This window comes from Prunus mume, linkage group LG3, assembly GCF_029339155.1.
Source record: "Prunus mume cultivar Tortuosa linkage group LG3, ASM2933915v1, whole genome shotgun sequence".
NCBI lineage: Eukaryota > Viridiplantae > Streptophyta > Magnoliopsida > Rosales > Rosaceae > Prunus > Prunus mume.
In genome coordinates, this window is record NC_142700.1 from 23,276,597 (window position 1) to 23,295,624 (window position 19,028).

At 35.5% G+C, this 19,028-nt stretch overlaps 2 protein-coding genes across 2 annotated transcripts; both read right to left on the reverse strand.

Moving 5' to 3' along the window:
- Nucleotides 1-381: 381 nt before the first annotated feature.
- LOC103326792 (2-alkenal reductase (NADP(+)-dependent)-like) lies at nucleotides 382-3,551 on the reverse strand. Its single transcript, XM_008229033.2, has 5 exons — nucleotides 3,277-3,551; nucleotides 2,647-2,824; nucleotides 2,399-2,565; nucleotides 1,995-2,077; nucleotides 382-955 (listed from the first exon to the last, which is right to left on the reverse strand). The coding sequence occupies exons 1-5, from the start codon at nucleotides 3,526-3,528 to the stop codon at nucleotides 580-582; spliced, it is 1,056 nt and encodes a 351-aa protein (XP_008227255.2). The 5' UTR covers nucleotides 3,529-3,551; the 3' UTR covers nucleotides 382-579.
- Nucleotides 3,552-5,389: 1,838 nt separating this feature from the next.
- LOC103326791 (polygalacturonase) lies at nucleotides 5,390-7,983 on the reverse strand. Its single transcript, XM_008229031.3, has 4 exons — nucleotides 7,454-7,983; nucleotides 6,909-7,198; nucleotides 6,446-6,674; nucleotides 5,390-5,871 (listed from the first exon to the last, which is right to left on the reverse strand). Exons 1-4 carry the CDS (start codon nucleotides 7,895-7,897, stop codon nucleotides 5,653-5,655), a joined length of 1,182 nt encoding a protein of 393 aa, XP_008227253.1. The 5' UTR covers nucleotides 7,898-7,983; the 3' UTR covers nucleotides 5,390-5,652.
- Nucleotides 7,984-19,028: the final 11,045 nt, after the last annotated feature.

Genomic DNA, 19,028 nt, shown 5'->3' on the forward strand with positions numbered 1-19,028 from the left:
CACCACCTCTACCACCAACTCCATCTCTACCTCCACCTCCACCTCCACCTATACCACCACCACCATCTCCACCACAACCACTACAAACCACCACCACCACCTCCACCACCTCCACCACCACATCCACCAACTCAACCTCCACCTATACCACCACCCTCACCTCCACCACCACTATTATCACCACCACCACCACATAGTTACCACGTAACACTTTCGACATATCATGTATGTTTTAGTCATTATCAACAGTTACAATAGTTTTATATCAAAATTTACCAAACGGTTTTGACACAGCTTTTTATACTAACAACACTTTAAAAATATTGTTTAACAAGCATCGAACTACTTTACAGCTCATTATTTCCAAAACACAATATAAACATCTTTTTTTAAAAATGACAACAATCTCAAACTAGCCCTTATTATTGATGAATATCTTCTGTGTGACAAAGTGCACCACTTAACATATGCAATCCCAAAAAGGATCCAAAAACATAAAAATAAAACCAAAGAGCCACTTAACGAAGTTATAGTGGTTAGAAACACAAGCACACCAAATCGATTGACAAAACAACTTATTTACGCAGAGACATCAACTACTTGTTTTCCGAAGTTAAGACCCTTAAAAAGTCCAACCAGCGCTCTTGGACCACTCTCAAGGCCTTCAACTATGTCTTCCACATAAACAATCTTTCCTTGCCTAATGTAAGGCAGCATAAACTCCACGAATTTCGGATGGAGGTGATAGTGATCTCTTACTGAAAATCCATGGAGGCGGATACGTTTGTACACAAGGTGCATCAAATTTGTTAACCCTTCTGCTTGATCAAGATTGTACTGTGAGATCATTCCACATACAGCAATGCGGCCATGGACTCTCATGTTGAGGAGCACTGCGTCTAGCATTTTGCCTCCAACATTCTCAAAGTAAATATCAATGCCTTCAGGGAAATACCTGGCAAGTGTATGGTAATTACAAAGAAAATTTATCTTTCACTCAAGAAAGCTTAAGCTTCAAAGCATCATATACAACATAGAAGGATCATCATTTGGCCCGTGGCCCCAAAGGGGATAGTCCAAGCCCAATGGGCGAAAGTCCAACTTAGCAGGATGGTTAGGCCCGCTCGGCCCGCCCGCTTGTTCTTTTCTTTTTTTAAGATTAATTGATGCATTCCCTAACCTCGTTTTATACTTAATCAAAATAATATAATATGTATGATAAACTAATAAACTTTTTATTTTGTTTACACATGTTATAAATTAAGTTCATTTTTTCAATGTTGTCTAAAATTTTGTAACAAACAAGCAATATATGCACTATATCTCTTAGTGCCCTTTTTTGTCAAGTTCAAATTTAATGGTTCAATAAAGAATTTGAAAGCTTATTTTGGGTTTATTAATTCTAAAGGCACAAATTGCTTTAATTTTCATGATGTCAATCCTAATTTGGGATATAAGTTAACTAAGGCACAAATTGCACATTATAAGATTCATTTTTAGGTATAATATTTTTTTTAAAATATATTGGTTATTGGTCTAGGTTTAGTAAAAAACGTTTGACTATTATATTTTTGTTTTCTTAAGTTACGTAGTTATCTATACTATTGTTCAAGAGAATACTCTATATCCATCACTTTTGAAAAAACGAAATGTGCAACAAAAAAAATTTAAAAGACTTTTAAAAATAAAGTTCTGCCCATTTAGGCCCATGAGGGCTCGGCTCGAACCCAAAATTTAGTTGGTCCAGCCTAATGACGAACCCTAACAACACGCAAATTCTTAATAATAGTTTTTTTCCTTTCTTTTCTTACCAAAGGAAACTAGTATAACATAATAAATATGTATTTTACATAAAATAATAGGGAGATCACATTTGTAGGCTACTCTGTATACCACCCGTCAAGTAACCATTTGTCTAATAGAGTTGAGACTCATTGTATTCGTGGTACACTAGGGTTTATAAATATAATCTCTCTATCATAACTCATATGTACCTTTTGAAAGCCGCATTCAAGTCAGCCTCTTCTTTATAGTTAAAAGCCTCATCAAATCCAAGCTCATTCTTCAATAGATCAACCTAACAAGATGAATACATAAAGGAAAGGAATGAATCACTTTTCATCTGAATAAATTACGACTCATCTAAAGCCCCCTGTTAATAAGCATGAAACATTTCCCTGCGTGATGGTCAAAATTATAAATTTAGGCACACGCAAAGAAAATGGTTAAGAGAAGAGTTTACAAAAACAACTAGACGACCCAATTCAACAACACAAACGGAGGCCCCAACCCAAACCAACACCAAAGTTGGCCCAAATAACAACAGCAAAATACAACCGAAACAAGAAAAAATGGTGTAGGTAATATTAATTTGAAATTCAAAGAGTCAAGTTCGTACCTTTTTCTTACTGCCAGCACTTCCAACAACATAACAACCCATTAATTTTGCAAATTGTCCAACAAGCTGACCAACAGCACCAGCTGCTGCTGAAATGAAGACATGTTCTCCTTTCTTAGGAGAACAAATTTCGTAGAAACCAACATAAGCGGTCAAACCAGGCATACCTGAAATGAAATTACAAAATACACTCATGTATCAAAACCAACGCATATCATCATGAGCTAAAATAGGTTTTGACTTGTTACCAAGAATTCCAGTATAATAGGATAGAGGTACATCAGTGTGCTGGATTTTGATCAGGCCTTCGGGTGCAGGGATTCGGCTGTACTCTTCCCAATAGGTAGTCCCCCAAACCAAGTCACCTGCCTTCAACTCTGGGTGCCCAGAGTCCAAAACTTTAGCCACTCCATACCCATATATTGGCTGCACGTTTACACCACCAAAATTAAATTAATTATATCATCAAACTTGTATTTGATTCCCTCCCAATGTTGTCAACCAAAAAACAAGCACTACTAGAAAAATAATTGGTAATCATTAATGTTTGTGGCATAGGATGTGGTAACAAAAACCACTATCAGCTCTTACTACTTAATAATCACAGTTATTCGTGCTCATTGCGCGCTAATAGACATTAACAGTGTTTTTAGCCACCTCATCTTGTGATACGGAGTTAAGTGGCTAGTAATTATTTTTCTTGTGGGTGAAGCTTGCACAACGTGCAGAGTTACCTCATGTATATTCCAATTTTGCAAGAAATTGTTTTTTTTTTTCAAGGAAACAACGTTTAACAATTAATATATATTTGAGCATAACATTTGGTATATATTTTTACAGAAATTGAAAGGAAAAGATATATGATGGGTTTTGCTTACAGAGCCAGGCGTATAGGAGGAAGTGGATTGGCTGCTCAGGCCTTCGATTCTTTCCATAAATAGTCGTTGGTAGGGATCGCAAGACAAGTAAAGATTCTTCACTAGAACTAGTTTCTTTGAAGAACCCTCATGCCCAGGCTCAGAAAGCTTCAACTTGATAGTAGCTGTACTATTCACGTACAAGTCTGACTCTTTGGGAAAGCCAGTGACATACTCCCTCAGTATCACCTGCTTGTTACTCACTTCTGCCATTCCTCTCTCTCTTTCTCTCTCTCTGCTTGGTGCTTAAATGTAGGGTGATCCAAACCTTATAAATAGCAGTGGCGGGCATTCTGCTAGACCAATGGCTTTCCTTAATATTGATACTAAAAAACCATATTTTACTACGACATTGACTTTCAAATTCACATTTTTATTTTATTATTATTTGTTTGAAAATGTTAGGGGAAGGGAATTGAACTCAAGTGCAAAGGAACGAGCACACTGTCTTGACCGACTGACCTAATTCTATATGCAAATTTTATTTTATTATTGAAGTGTTCAATATAAGAGGGGCTTAATTGATATTTTCTTCTTCTTCTTTTTTCCTTCAATATATTTTCTTCACAATGATTGACCAATTGAGTTCTTCTTTCTTCTTCTTCCGCACCCCCCCTCCCTCCAAATGACACTTGAGATAATTTTTTCATGTATCATTGTTTTATTTGTTGGAGATAGCAAAATAGTGCTATTCCGTTACAATTGCAGAGCCAAAATACATATAATATAATATGATTACTGCTTACATAAATCAGAGGCCTTTAGCTTTTACACCAAATGCACGTAATTGCTTACGTGCTGCTTTTTTTAGGTTTAGTCAATGCACTCTGCACTATATTTATTTATGTCAAATTATGTATTAGAAAGAGAACTTGTAGACCAGTAGTATGTAGCGATAAAGAAAACTTCAAATTGGCAACTACAAGGAATCTTGCTTTGCGTCTATTTTTCTTTAATCAAATAGTGCAAGGTGCCCATCGACATCTCAAGTTAATTACCTAAAGCTCAAAGCTCAAGAATAAGAAACCAAAATGCATCCTGAATCGATGCATATTTAAGATTTATATAAGTCGATTTTTTAGAGAATCTCTGTTGATAGCTCATGCAATCACCATAAGCCGAGCCTATTATGAATTGACACGTGGCTGTAGGGGAACGCCTTTTTTTACCGACCTGAGCATAGTGGTATCACCAGCCTCCCTAGTTGGGAGCTACGAACCCGAGGAGTAGTCCAAAGTGATCGGGTATGTGTGTATTTATCCGACCAATAGGACGAGCATCCTAAATCCAAGGCGAGGACCTGACTTGGTTCCTGTCAAGTCGATCAACTCTATCCCTGCAATATACAGATTGGCTAACAAGAAGAGTAGTTAAGTGCACGTCCCATCCTCGAATAGATGTCGCCTTACCCGTTAATCTTTGCATGAACAGGTAGGTGATGGAGAGGGATCATTTAATACACCTCCCATCCCTGGTCGCATGTCACTTCGCCACCTAACCTCTACCCAGCATGGTGATTTGAAATAAGACATTAAATGCAACTCAGAAGGCGAAGATCTCTTCCGAAAATATCTTCACCTCTCTTTCTCCCTCCTATAAATACCCATCAGCTATCACTAGACAAAGGTAATAAATAACTCTACACAGAACATAAACCCTATTTCCATTCTCTCTAGCAAAAGTTAGCTTCTGATTTAACCATCGGAGAGAGTTAGATTGGAATCAACCCCAGTCCGCCCTAATTCTGATATCATTCGGAGTGTGTAGATCTTCTTTTGAAAGTCATCCGCACTCGTTGGCCTTACACAGGCCCAAGTCCCCCGGATCAAGCCCAAGCTATCTATACGAGAAGGATCCACGGTTTACAATCTCCAACCGAAATGTTAAAATACCATAATAAACTTTTAATGGGTAAAATTTGACATGATAAAATGCCCCAACCAAAAAGTTCATGCGATAGTTCAAATCCTTTTGTCTCTTGAACCAAATTTTACTATTTAATGTGTGCTTCCGATTATAATAAAATAGTGAATTAAATTGATAGAATATTGAATCAAATGCCACATCAGCCATCAAAATAAAATTTAATCTTGTGAATTTAACGTCTTCCGGATATAATCTTACAACAGTTCATAACATAAACACCCATCGAAGTCGACGAGATTGAAGAAACCAAACTAATTGCACGGCCGGGCTCAAGGGAAGCCCTAATAGGCTGCCAACGCTACAAGCTCATTCTTCCTATAAATCGTATAATTCAGTTTTCATTTGTCCTTCGTACTGGAGGGCAAACTTTTAGATTTCAATACTTCTACAAGCAGTTCATATTTTTCCACTCTACAAACAACTTGTAGGCTGAACCACACCCTCAGTTGTTCCATCTGCATGGCTACATGAAGACTCAGCTGCTTGGTTCTTGTAAGTAAGCTTCACATCCTCCAATTTGATCTCGCTACAAGGGTGCTCGGGACTGCAATCAAATTTTACTGCAACTTCTGTTGCTGATGTACCGTGTATGTCTTCGTATGTCACATCACTAATTTGAACTCCAGAAACCTATCGAAAAACAAAATTGACAAAAGAAAAAAAATATACAAAGTCAGATTTCCAGCTTTTAACAGAAGGTGAACAAGTATTATAGCATGGGAGTTCGGCTTAATGGGAAGTTTAATGCTTTTTTGGCTAAGCTACGATGAAGTCATTTTGATAAAAATGATATTGGGAAAGAGGGGAATTAAATCTAGGACTTCGAATGCAAGAGTAAATGTTGTTAACCACTTGAACTACAACTCTCAACCCCATTGCACGGTACAATGAAGTTTTTAATAAGTTACAAAGGTTACAATGGGCAAGGCTCGACCTTTGCAAGTAGTAGGAGAGCAAGCCCGCGAAGGAAAGAGTTATTGGATTTGCTTTGGGTCTAAAATTATTGGCTTAGCCCATAGAGAAAAGTAGTCCTTTTTGACTCTCTTCCAGGTGGAAGCCCAAGAAAGCTATTGATATTCGACAGTTACAATTTGGTGATGCCAACGTTTTTATCAAAAACGTTACACTATATATGGAAGAGAAAATTTAGTTGTAATTAAACTTTGGGAATTGACCGTTAGAGCATGAATGATATATATCTTACCTGACCAGGGCACCCTTTGTTGTCGGGGCAATAATGTTGATCTATAATAATAGGATTTTCGACATTGACCATTGTAGCATGTTGGAAAAGAATATTTCTAGCAAACCCAGTGCTTGGCCTCCCCCATGACTTGATTCTTAGACCATTCTGAGTACCAGTAAAGGTAACCGTTTTAACTGTTACATTTTGTACACCGGCCTCTTCTTGCTCCTTGCCTAGACTTCCAATGCTGAACCATCAAGTAAAACAATGTTAAATTTACAACTAGAACATCCACCAAAAAGATGAATCTCTACTAGCAACCAATTAATCTCCACTTTATTGGAAGATGCCCCAAATGTCATTAAGCAACGAAGAAAAAAGATTTAAATTTTAGTTAGGATGTATATTATAACATATATTATGAAATAGTATGCATTTAGCTAGTTTCATCAATCTTGGATACATAATTTTGATGTCGTACCTAATTCCATGGCCAGGTCCACAGGCAACGCTTTCTATCCACAAATTTGAGGTTCCGGGGCCAATTGAGACACAATCGTCACCGGTTGCAATCTTGGAGTTGAGTATTGTGACACCAGATGACATTTGGACATGAATGCCATCAGTGTTAGGGCTGTTACCGGAAGCAGAAACCCTGACACCTTGCATTTGCACATTTTGGCAGTCGTTGATGACTATGTGGAACATTTGGCTGTTTAGGGATGCCAATCCACTCACCACAATGTTGTTTGAGTCGGAAAAACTCAATGTCTGCACATATATACACGAAATTACTTGATCAAGCTAAGCTTGTGGTACAATTTATCATGTCCATATGATATTTTATAAACCCTCAATTCAATTGGTCGCAAATAATAAAGCAAATTGTACGTACGTTGACCTTTAAAATTCTCACTAATAATGAAGCACATGCACGGTGGAATGTATTATCATTATTTCTTTTTCTGGTCATAACTCAAAATAATGGTGTCATGAATTTGATATTTAAAGTAGTAAATTAATTACCGTTGCTCCGCTGGGACAACTCTTGCCATTAGAGGCCTTGCAAGCCCACAAGGCAGTGCCTTGGCCGTCAAGAATTCCACCTGATATGGTAACCCCGTTTACATGGTGAAAGAAAATCCAGTTAGCTGCATTACCGATGACCCGGTAATCAGACGGGGCCACAAGGGTTCCGGCAATGCGAAAGGTGATGGCATTGTTCTTGCAAGGCCCACTAAACACCACATCGCGAAGAAAGAACGTTCCTGCCGGCACATAAATGACACCGGGATTCATCGAGGCACAAGCTTTAGCCCATGCTGAGAGGAAGGCTTTTGTGGAGTCAGTCTTGCCATCTGCTTTGGCTCCTAAACTGGCCACATTGTATGTGACTGGAGTGGCTATGGCTGAGTTGATCATGAACACAAAGATAAGTGAGAGAGAAAAGAGGCTTCTACGGTTTGCCATTTGCGGATTAAAATGAGAGAGAGAGAGAGAGAGAGAGAGAGAGAGAGAGAGTTAATGAGTTGAAGGAGCGAGGAGTGGTGGTGGGAAAGTTGAATGGTTTGATGGGTTATTTATAGCTTTGAACGAAATGAACCTGGGTGGATGATGAGATGAGCTACGCCAATAAAAAAAAAGGAAAACGGCGCCGTAATGACCTTACGTAGGCTAATAATGTGTGTAGCAGGAAGAGGAGCTTTTCTCGCCTTAATTTATTTTCAAATGTACTTTCCCAAAATGCCCTTGCGTGTTTTGGTACTTGAAAACATGACCCCCATCCTCATTCTTTGCATCTTACTTTACGGTGCTATTGCTATACAGTGTTATGGTCTTCTCTTGCTTGAACCGCAAGTCTCTCTCTCTCTCTCTCTCTCTCTCTCATGTCTGATGTCCTGCCATTTTAATCCTTATGTGATTGCTTCCGTGTTGAAAGATTGAAACATCTATATTGTTGGCATCCCATGTCGGGAAAATATTGAAACGTCTATATTGTTGGCATCCCATGTAATAAACCTCTGTTATTGGATCCCCGAAAATGGAATGTCCTCTGTCACTGTTACAAAAGATGAACATATCAGACGTGCGCGTGCGTATAATATGGGCCCTCCAACTCGAGGCAATAGTTCTTGATACAAAACACTCGGTTTGAATAATTGGATGGGTTTGTACACGATTGCTCGGTTAGGCTAAGTTCGGTTTATATTTGAAACAACTATACTGTTTATTATGTTTGAATTTGCATCTTCTTTCTTCTATTTTGGAACATTTTTACGTTTGTATGAAATATCGAGATACATCAGAACTTTCCTAAAATATTGATGATACATCGCTGATATATAGGAGAAGAAATCGCCTCACCTTCTAATTTCCGTGTCAACACTTGATAAAAGGTGGGACATTTTGGCCCAAAAGTTGAGTTGTCGCCCGACATTTCCAGACCTGCCGCATTATATGCACGTTTTATCCTATTTCCCACTCCTATTTCTCCATGGTAAACATACGACCTAACTTTGCATGCCCTTTCGCAAAACTAGGTGCAATAGTAAAACTGGTCATTTAATCTAAACACACCATGCGCATGCACATGCGCATACGTTGCAATTGATCCAATATTCAATTAGTTATTTAGAAATGAATGCGTCAGCGTTGTTAAGAATTCGTGAATACGAACAGATTTTTATTAATTTGGTTGCTTCAATTGAACGTATTGGCGCTAACAGTGGAAGACAACCATGAAAATTTCTGGCCATTTTGTCACCTACTTGTAACGTACCATCTTTCCTCCTTTCATTATTCCTTATTACAAACATATACATATGTATATATATTTTATATAGTGCAGCTATTATTGTCTGCTTTTCATCCAGATATGTACTATACAGCTGTGGCGGAGCCATGATTTCACATTAGAGGGGGCCCTTTATAAACCTTGTCTTCTCTTCATAATTATCATGAATTTCATATTTTAAATTGGTTAAATACTAATATCATCATCTACACTATTAAAGACTTCAAATTTGATAATTTATATTTCAAAAGAGAAAAGAAATAGAAAAAAAAAAGTTTATAAAGTGCAATATTAAGGTACTCATACATAAAAAAAATGAGGAAAATAAAAAATTCATAAAGCTTTAAACAAAAGAGGAAGAGAAAGAAAGGTTAAAAATTTAGGAGTTTTTAGTGTAAATATCATAAACTAACCTAGAAGATTTAAGGGAGATGAGTAAAAGAAAGACAAGAAATTTTATGGTTAATTTGTAGACAAAAAGAACCTAATATATTATTTTATTGTGAAATAAATATCCTAAAACTAATATAATATATTATAATAGTATATCATATATAATATACAAATAAATAAATAAAAATTGGAGTGGGGGCCTAGGACCCCACTGGTCCCATGCTGGCTCTGCCATTGCCATATGGGCATCCGCCAACTAATAATAATGCCGGTCAATTACAATTTTGTTGAGAATTCATGATAAAAAAACAGAAAAGAAAAAAAAATAGGAAACTAGACCAACATCCTTCAATAAGATCTAATTTTTTATAAAAATTGAGATTTAGATTAAATTTTAACTCCCGTACTTAAACTTTGTATCGAACTTTTTTTATTTATATTATGTGATAAGTAAGCTAATTTTAAACATATAATTCTTATTCCTAAATAATAAGTAAACTAATTTTAAGCATATAATTCTTAATTTTAAACATATAATTCTTATTCCTAAATAGCCTTTTTCATTTCTTTATGACCAGAAATTATAGAGCAGTACCCTAGCATGAGTTACATGGTAATACGAACTAATAGTTTTCTCACACCTACAAGACATTAAACTGAAATATATTATTATCATATCAAGGTTTGAGCTTCATGCTCAAGATTTTGATAGAAGTAAGATATTTCATAGAATAATGCTATTGTTATCATATTTCCATACCACTTTATGTGACAGATGAGGTGGACAACCACATTAATTAAATTTATTTAACGTTTTCTTTTCTTTTATGATTTATTAACATTTTTAAAAAACTGTTAATTAAACTTTCTTTATTAAAATACACTTCATTGATTTAATTGATGTGGCATATGGTATGGACATGCTACATCATGTAGTATAGAAATATGAGATAAAAATGTGATAAGTGTAGTATTACTCATTTCATTAACGTTCTTTTGAATTTTCTCTAATTTCTCTGATTGGCTTGTCTTCCTTCTGCTAACACATTCTTTTATTATTGTGCTTATATATGCTCTAATACTCTCATTGTTCTTGGACGAATTCTCAATTCTAAGAAATACATAATACACTTAAACTAAACACAATATTGAATAATTGTGATCGATATTATATTTCTCCAAAATGAGGATACATATATATATATATATACAAGTACAAGTTTACTTTTCCTATAAGGAAGAGTAATTAGATAATTACAAGGAATTCTGACTAGGTAGCTATTCTAATTAGTTAACGTGAATTACACCAGGAAATCTGGGATCATGGGATCCCTGAATTATGGCTCGCGCCAACACTCCCCTCAAGTTGGTGCGTAGATATCTCCTATGTCTAACTTGTCAAGTGAGTAATGGAAAGCCTTTGCCGACACCGTATGTGTTAAGACATTCATCAACTATTCTTCTGACAAATAGGGTATGATCTGAGTTATCTTGGTGATATTCATACTTCTTCATTGCATTAGTAAACCTCCCAAACCATACTCGTGAAGATTGTTTCAATCCATAAAGAGCCTTTCGAAGTCTACACACCTTCCCACTGTTATTAGACATCCCATAACCAGGTGGCATGTTCATGTACACTTCTTCTTCTAGATCTCCATGTAGAAAGGAATTCTTCTCATCAAATTGCTTGAGAGACCAATCAAAATTAGCTACTAAGGACAATAGAACAAGCACTGTATTCATTTAGCTACTATGTTGAATATTGACTTTTTACCACGAAGCCTACTTCATTTTCTTGGCTCGAAGCCTCTGTTTGTTGAAGATTGTTGTTGTTTACTCAAGACCAATACTGCAATTTTGTTCTTTTACCTTTCAATTCTTGATTTTGTTGTGAATTTTAGACAACATGAAAGATAGAGATTATAAAGATAGTCTAAACACAAATTATACTCACAAGTGCACAAGGTCAATCGTAATATAGTATGGCAAATACAAGGCCATTCCCACGAAGATTGAGTTCAACTTCCAATTAGTCTAACCTAATTTACTTCACAAAATACTTTAACTACTCTAATTATATAAACAAGAAATTAAACACGTAGCATACTCACGTAAACACAAAAGGAGTTTTTGAAAGAATGATTTAATAAACAACGAAATTAAAAGAAAAAACAAGTAGAAAGTCACCAAACACAAGGATGAGAAATTCAAATTGATAAAAGCACTAGGACAATGAATTCACCATTAGTAATCCGATCTAGCCTCTTCTTCACCTACCTATTCACATTGATGTAGACGCTTAGTTTTCTTTTTTCATGAATTACCTATGGTATTTAGGCTAACTGGTTTTCCTATATGCAATTCGCCTATGGTATTTAGGTCAAATATCAACACATAGAAACTAATTAAGATCAGTGAAAACATCCAACAAGCATGTAAACCCTAGGAGTATGGTATTTACCCTAGACGAATTACAAATCCTAATCACAAGAATCAAGCCTCAAATTAAGTATGGTATTTACTCTAATTCATATCCGATTAACTCAATTAGAAGTCTAGATGGTGATCAAGCATCAAGATAGTCAACTAAGGTACTAAGCACATCGATTAAGAATCTAACATCAAACGACAGTCAATAGATAGGTAAAATAAGACAACTAGATTATCATACTAGGGCTACATCATGCCCTAGAAAAATAAAATTAGTTACACATAATCATAGAATTCTACATAAACAAAAACATAAGGAAGAAACAATAAAACTTAGCCAATTGTGGTACTCTTCCGGCGTCTCCAATTTCTCCTAGTTTTTGAGTCCTTCCAAAGAAGTTGTTTCTCATGCTCAAATAAAACACCATACGTCTATTCCTACCCTAGCTGGCCTTTTACAATAGCCCAAAAATGAAGAAAAACCTAATTAAAACATAAATCCAAAATGGGTAAGTAATTGACTCATCTTCCTATTTTGACTAGGATAACACGTTAGTTACTTTGCACGTACATTTGGAATCATTCCTCCTCCAAGAAAATTCTGGAAAAATATTTACATTGTAGGTCTTTGTCTTATCTTTCCAGCCATATATTGCACGCCTTGAGAAAAAAATTAGAATAGTCTTCAAATAATCATTCTTCCACAGCAGCACAATTTTGATCGGATTGCACCTTATGCTGACTTAACTTCAAACACTACTCTCATTGGCTACTCCGAAAATTCTAGAAAAATTCCACAATCATCTTAAAGATCTAAGTTTTTATTTGCAACTGGTCTTGTACTAAAAATCCACCAAAAAGTTGTATTTTTGTTGAAAACCAATTACTTGCTCCAGAAAGCTGAAAATTGAGAAAATAAAGTAATAAGTCCTTTTAAAATCAAATTCTCCTACAAAAACTAAGTATAAAGAGTAAATAAACGTGTAAATTTATGGATTTATCAAATACCCACAACTTAGATTTTCTAGTCCTCAAGCAAAACAAAATGAAAAATAAAAACAAAAGAACAAAGAATTAATGCAAACAAGAGATCGACTAACTTCCCAATATTGATCTCAGAGATAATCACCAACCGTTAGCTAACTTCCAAGAAATAAGTAACAATAACTCAAGACATTATCAAAGGGTTAACCAAACTTTAAATGAACAACTTGGATGTAGTGTGTGAAATAGCCAACATTAATACAACCACTACAAAAAAAATGGTCTTTTGCGACAAACTTTATTCGATGGCCCCTAAATATCGTCGGAAAAGGTCCTTTTTCGACTAAAAACCGTTGGCCGTCGGAAATATGTCAATATGATGCATTTTATTTCCGACTATGAATGTACCCTCGGAAATAGTCTCCATGGGTGTCGGAAATACATTGTTTTTAGGCGGGAAGCCTTGGCGCTAGTTGTATTACCGACCAAAGGCATGGCCGTCAAAATTGTAATGGTTATTTTTGAGGGGCTGTTTTTGCCCTCGGAAATAGTCACTTATTTCTGAAGGAAAATATGTCTTCTCGGTAATGAGTCTATATTTCCGAGGGCAATTATGTGCTGTCAGAAATAATTGCATTTTACCGACAACATGTTTTGCTTGTCGAAAATAGTTGTTGATTTCCGAAGAATAATTTTAGTTATCGAAAGTAAATTTTCATTTCCGATTGCAATTAACCGCTGTCAAAAATAGTTATTATTTGCTATGGTAGATAACTTGCATCAGAAAAAGTCGTCGAAAAATTTGATGCTTAATTTCTGGTGTGAATAAAAATATCACATAGAGTGTGCATATATGTTATTAGGAGTGGACCCACGTTGGGGCAAGGGTGGTCAATTGACCCCCAAAAGCGGGAAAAAGCCATAGAAGGCAAGATGGTTGACCCCTGGATTGTTTGGTGGTTGGGCAAGAAAGCCTATCATTTCCTCCAATAAATGGAAGAGAAGACATGTATTTCCACAACATATGAGAAAATACACCACCGCTTTAGCTTTTATTTTCATACACATGGTGGATTACATTTAACTAGGAACCAGACCAGCGCACCCCTTCGTTTCTTTTCCCATCTCAAACCAAGTTCCAAAAGCCACCACCTCACTAATCTTTTTCTCTAATAACTACAAATCTTCCCAGGCTTCCAAATTGTAGTAACACTCCCTATTCTATAGTGTTATTAATTATATATAACAAAATTGTAAATTGTCTTTTATATCGAAGTGTACAAACATTAGATATTCAATTTTTATCAATTGTTATTACATTTGATATTCGGAAGGTCTATACCTCAACGATTCATATGGAATTGGGGTAGGAATGGTACTATGTGAGGATATAATTGGTTAAAAAGATAAAGTCCTAATGGGTTAGTTCTACATGAATTAGAATACCACCTCCCACCCAAGAATTGAATTCCTCCAAAATCAAGAATACTAAGTTCTTTACACTTCCCATTGGCAATACTTATTTAAAATAATGTACATTTTGATGCCACAAAGATTAAATTTTTTATTTATTCTCCAATAAAATCACCTTATTAGCTCATATTTCATCCTTCAAATGTGCATCTCCTTGACTGAAAGCAATAATGCCGAAGAGTTCCACAATTATATAATGCCGAAGAGTTCCACAATCATATAATGATCACAATGATTGGAACTACTTGTATATATTAAGAATCCAAATTAACCATTCATTTGATCAAAATCCGATCAGCTCCTAGGATGCCTACATGCATAACAATTTTCACTATATATTTCTATTATGATGAAATAGATTGAACTATATTTTTTTAAAAGTAATTCATATGTTAAAATTGAACTATATTTTTTTTAATAAGTATTGCATCTAATAAAATATAATAGATTGAACTATATTTTTTTCCAAGTAATTCATATGATAAAAGACAATAGAGCTGTATTTTTCAAAAAGTAATCCGATCAGGCTTTTAATTTGTTTTTTAATTTGTTTTTTTGCCAAATTTTAATTTTACATTTGCAAAGTCTACAGCTTACAGAATTTTTTGGAAAAAAGATAAATTATTGAAAAATTAAGTCCGGCTCTAGGGGAATGAAAAAAAAAAGGGGGAAAAAAAAGGGGAAAAAAAAGCCAACACAAACTCATCGCGCGCTCATTGTGTTTTGGTTAACCTAGCGCTCTTTCATCTTCACACGCTACTGGCAAAAAGAAGCATGCTCTTTGCAGACCTACCAAAAAAAAACAAAGAGTGAAGTCTTCACGGACTACCTTAGGTATTCTTTTTCATAGTTTCTTCTTCTTATGTCTTCATATTTTTCTTTTTCTTCCAATTTCTTATGTACTGTTTCTCTCTATTTGTAGAGTCATCTACTTCTTATTTATCAGAATTCGAATTCAGGTTTGTCTATCAATTCTCTCTTTGATTTGTAACGTTTGAGTAGTTGTGTGAAAATTACTATGTGTTAAGATATATTGTATGAGTTTTGATATTCAATTGATTGGTTTATGAGATTTGTCTGATAATAGGCCATGTGGGTTTGGCTTTTTTGTTGGGTTATTATGGGAGACGTGAGGGAAGGTTGAGGACGCAATTAGAGAATATGCAAAATTGCACTACTGCTAGTTGATTATGACATGAAGTTATATACTTTTTATTGACTTACTCAATTTGCAAAAAATTACTAGTTAAATCTGTTTATTTTTATTTTATTTTATGTCAATTTGGAATTTTCTCTTTGTTTGTTTGTTTTTTCCTGAATCTGTTTAAGTGTTGATGGCATCTTTTAGTTAAATACTATGTTATGTAGTTTTGGCCTATAAAAGAATGAATGGTATGTATAAAGCTTTGTCTAGAGAAATATCATTTATTATTTCAGCTTTTATGTGTTGTTGTCCTACTCCAGTTAGTGGTTTCAGGACAAGAGGAATGGGGTTTGAGATAGAAGCCTAACAACACATATGCAAAATCAGTAGCAGCTCTACGTTTATTTATCTTATTCATGCATAACATGTTCGAATTTCTTGTGTTGTATTTTGGTATATTTTGTACGACTTGGTTCTGTATTCTAGTTTTAACCACCCAAAATTTGTGTACCATGACATTATGTTCCTCAGCTAAGCCAAGCAATTGTGACCACTTACCTCCTAGCTAGAAAACAGAGAGCAAGTCAGACTATTACCTAACCAGAGCCAAAATAACCAGAGAGCAAGTACCGATTTTACTAATTAAAGCATGGGATTTTTTTATGTATATCATATGCATGTCAGTGCATTTTATCAGAGTTTGGTAGTGTCCAGTGTAATGTGTTTTGTATATGATAGATATATGATCAATGTAATATGCCAATTGTTATTTGTATTTTACTATAATTTGTTTCTATCTTGTCTCAATCAAATGTAGATAATATGCCAATTGATAAATCATGGATGCGATCAGGGAGGTCAACACATGAGTATTTTACTGGAGTTGCCAATTTTATTGATTACGCATATAAGCATCTGAAGTATGATGACATGAAAATTTATTGTCCTTGCTTTAAATGTAGTAATAGGGATAGATGGGTTCGTGACGAAGTACACCAACATCTTATGTTTAAGGGTATTAGGCTTGACTATACTCGATGGTATTTGCATGGGGAGGATGAGGATAATGATAGTGATGAAAGTGATAGTAGTAGTAGTAGTAACGGAAATGAAGTGGATAATCTGGAGTCAATTGATGACATGCACGGTTTAATAGAAGAAGTTTTTCAGCAAGCCAAATGGAGATGCAGGAAAGTTTTACAAATTGTTAGAAGAGGCGGAGAGCCATTGTACAAGGGTTGTGAGACATACTCCAACCTGTCTTTTGTTGTTACCTTGATGCATATCAAGTGCAGCAATAATTGGAGCAACAAATCTTTTAACATGCTGTTGGAAGTGTTGAAAAAAGCATTTCCTTTTTGTAAAAGGTTGCCTACAACCAAGTATGGTGCAAAGAAGATTGTTAAAGATCTTGGCCCTTATTATGAGAAGATTGATGCATGTAAGAATGATTGTGTAATCTATTATAAGGAGCATGAAAATTTATCTCAATGTCCTACATGTAAGATTTCACGATGGAAGTCACAAGGTCGGGGTAGGAAAGAGAAAGGTAAAAAGGTTCCCTAGAATGTGTTGCATTATTTTCCACTAACGCCAAGGCTTCAAAGATTATTTATGTCTTCTAAGACTGCTGTAGATATGAGATGGCATTATGAGGAATGTGTGAAAGATGGTGTGTTAAGGCACCCAGCAGATTCCGAAGCTTGGAAATCTCTTGATAGAATACATGAGTCTTTTGGTAATGAGTCACGCAATGTACGACTTGGTTTGGCAACTGATGGATTCAACCCATTTGGCAATATGAGTGTGAAGTATACCTTATGGCCAATCCTTCTATTCCCATACAACCTTTCTCCATGGATGTTGATGAAAGAGCCTTATGTCTTCATGTCTTTACTTATACCAGGAAAAAAGGGCCCTAGTCAAGATCATGTATACATGAGGCCATTGATAGATGAGTTGCAATACTTATGAGGAATTGGCGTTGAAACATATGATATATCTACAAAGCAGAATTTTCAAATGCGAGCTGCAATCATGTGGACTATCAATGACTATCCTGCATATGCTTATATGTCAGGTTGGAGTACACAAGGAAAATTGGCTTGCCCATGTTGTGGGTCCAATACCTCACATCTAAGTTTACGTCATGGCTCCAAGCAATGTTATATGGGTCATCGACGTTTCTTACAATTAGATCACCCATGGCGTAATCAGAAAATGCAGTTTGATAATACAAGAGAGAAGAGGGTTGCTCCAACTAGACCATCGGGCATTGATATGATAAATAAACTTAGTGAACTGAGAGAAATAACCCATGGTAAGAATGGAACAAAGCAAACAATAGCTGGGTTTGGAAAGACTCACAATTGGAAGAAACATAGTATCTTTTTCAAATTGCCTTATTGGAAAACTCTCTTGTTGCGGCATAATTTGGATGTTATGCACATTGAGAAGAACGTATTTGAAAATGTGATTGGCACAGTGATCACTTTTTCGACGCCGTCCGACGGCCATCCGCTCTTGGAAAAACGTTTTTCTGACAAAAAATTGGTATTTCCAAATTCGTTTTGCCTTCGCAAAAAAAGTTTTTTTTTTTGTAGTGAACTCACGAGTTAAGCTTCACACAAGTTAAATAACCAAATAAGAACAAGCTTCAACTTCAAATCTCATCAAGGATGTTCACTCCAATAAAAGCACTCAAAATTTGACTAGTTATTTTCACTCATAAGTATGTGAGAGGAATCAAAGCAATAGGATGTACTCACATAATTGAAATAAAGGCACATGACAAATATAAAAAATTTCATGGAAAGATATTGCATACTTGAAAACATTTAAACTATCTGACCATAGTTCTTCCACACCTATTCTCCACATGAGGATCCACACTTCTCCTTGGATCAAGTAAGACTTTCACTAAGGTTGTAATGGAGCTTAGAGTGACGGGTGAAACAAGAAAGAGATATGGATGAACAAATTCTAAGGAATTCATCGAGCTTTCCATGAAAATTATAACATCTTGCACTTTGAGCATGCAACTTCATATTGATACTGTCTTGAATTTTCTTTCTCTTTTTTCACATTTTCTTTTTCACATTTTTTTTTCCTAACTCTTCATTAGCTTTCTAATCAACCCATGTAGAGAGTGTGAGGCGTAGGGGTGACATTTTAGACCGAAAAATTGAAAAACTGCAAAAATCAACCGACAATTTACCGCAATGAAACCGCTATCACAGTAAACCGAACCGCATTTGCGGTATGAAGAACCGAACCACATTTGTGGTTGTGGTTGCGGTTATCGCAAACTGCAAAGTACAGTCGCACGGCTATACTCTATAAATACTTAAGTATACTATTGCATTTTATTGTCTAGCCTT

Excerpts from the sequence above, each read along its gene's own strand:
- LOC103326792 (XM_008229033.2), bottom strand. The coding sequence starts at position 3,528 with ATGGCAGAAGTGAGTAACAAGCAGGTGATACTGAGGGAGTATGTCACT. Across the intron at positions 2,825-3,276 it reads CCTCCTATACGCCTGGCTCT|CCAATATATGGGTATGGAGT; the intron begins GTAAGCAAAACC and ends GTAAACGTGCAG. Across the intron at positions 2,078-2,398 it reads GTGCTGGCAGTAAGAAAAAG|GTTGATCTATTGAAGAATGA; the intron begins GTACGAACTTGA and ends TCATCTTGTTAG.
- LOC103326791 (XM_008229031.3), bottom strand. The coding sequence starts at position 7,897 with ATGGCAAACCGTAGAAGCCTCTTTTCTCTCTCACTTATCTTTGTGTTC. Across the intron at positions 6,675-6,908 it reads GGACCTGGCCATGGAATTAG|CATTGGAAGTCTAGGCAAGG; the intron begins GTACGACATCAA and ends TTGATGGTTCAG. Across the intron at positions 5,872-6,445 it reads ACAAAGGGTGCCCTGGTCAG|GTTTCTGGAGTTCAAATTAG; the intron begins GTAAGATATATA and ends GTTTTTCGATAG.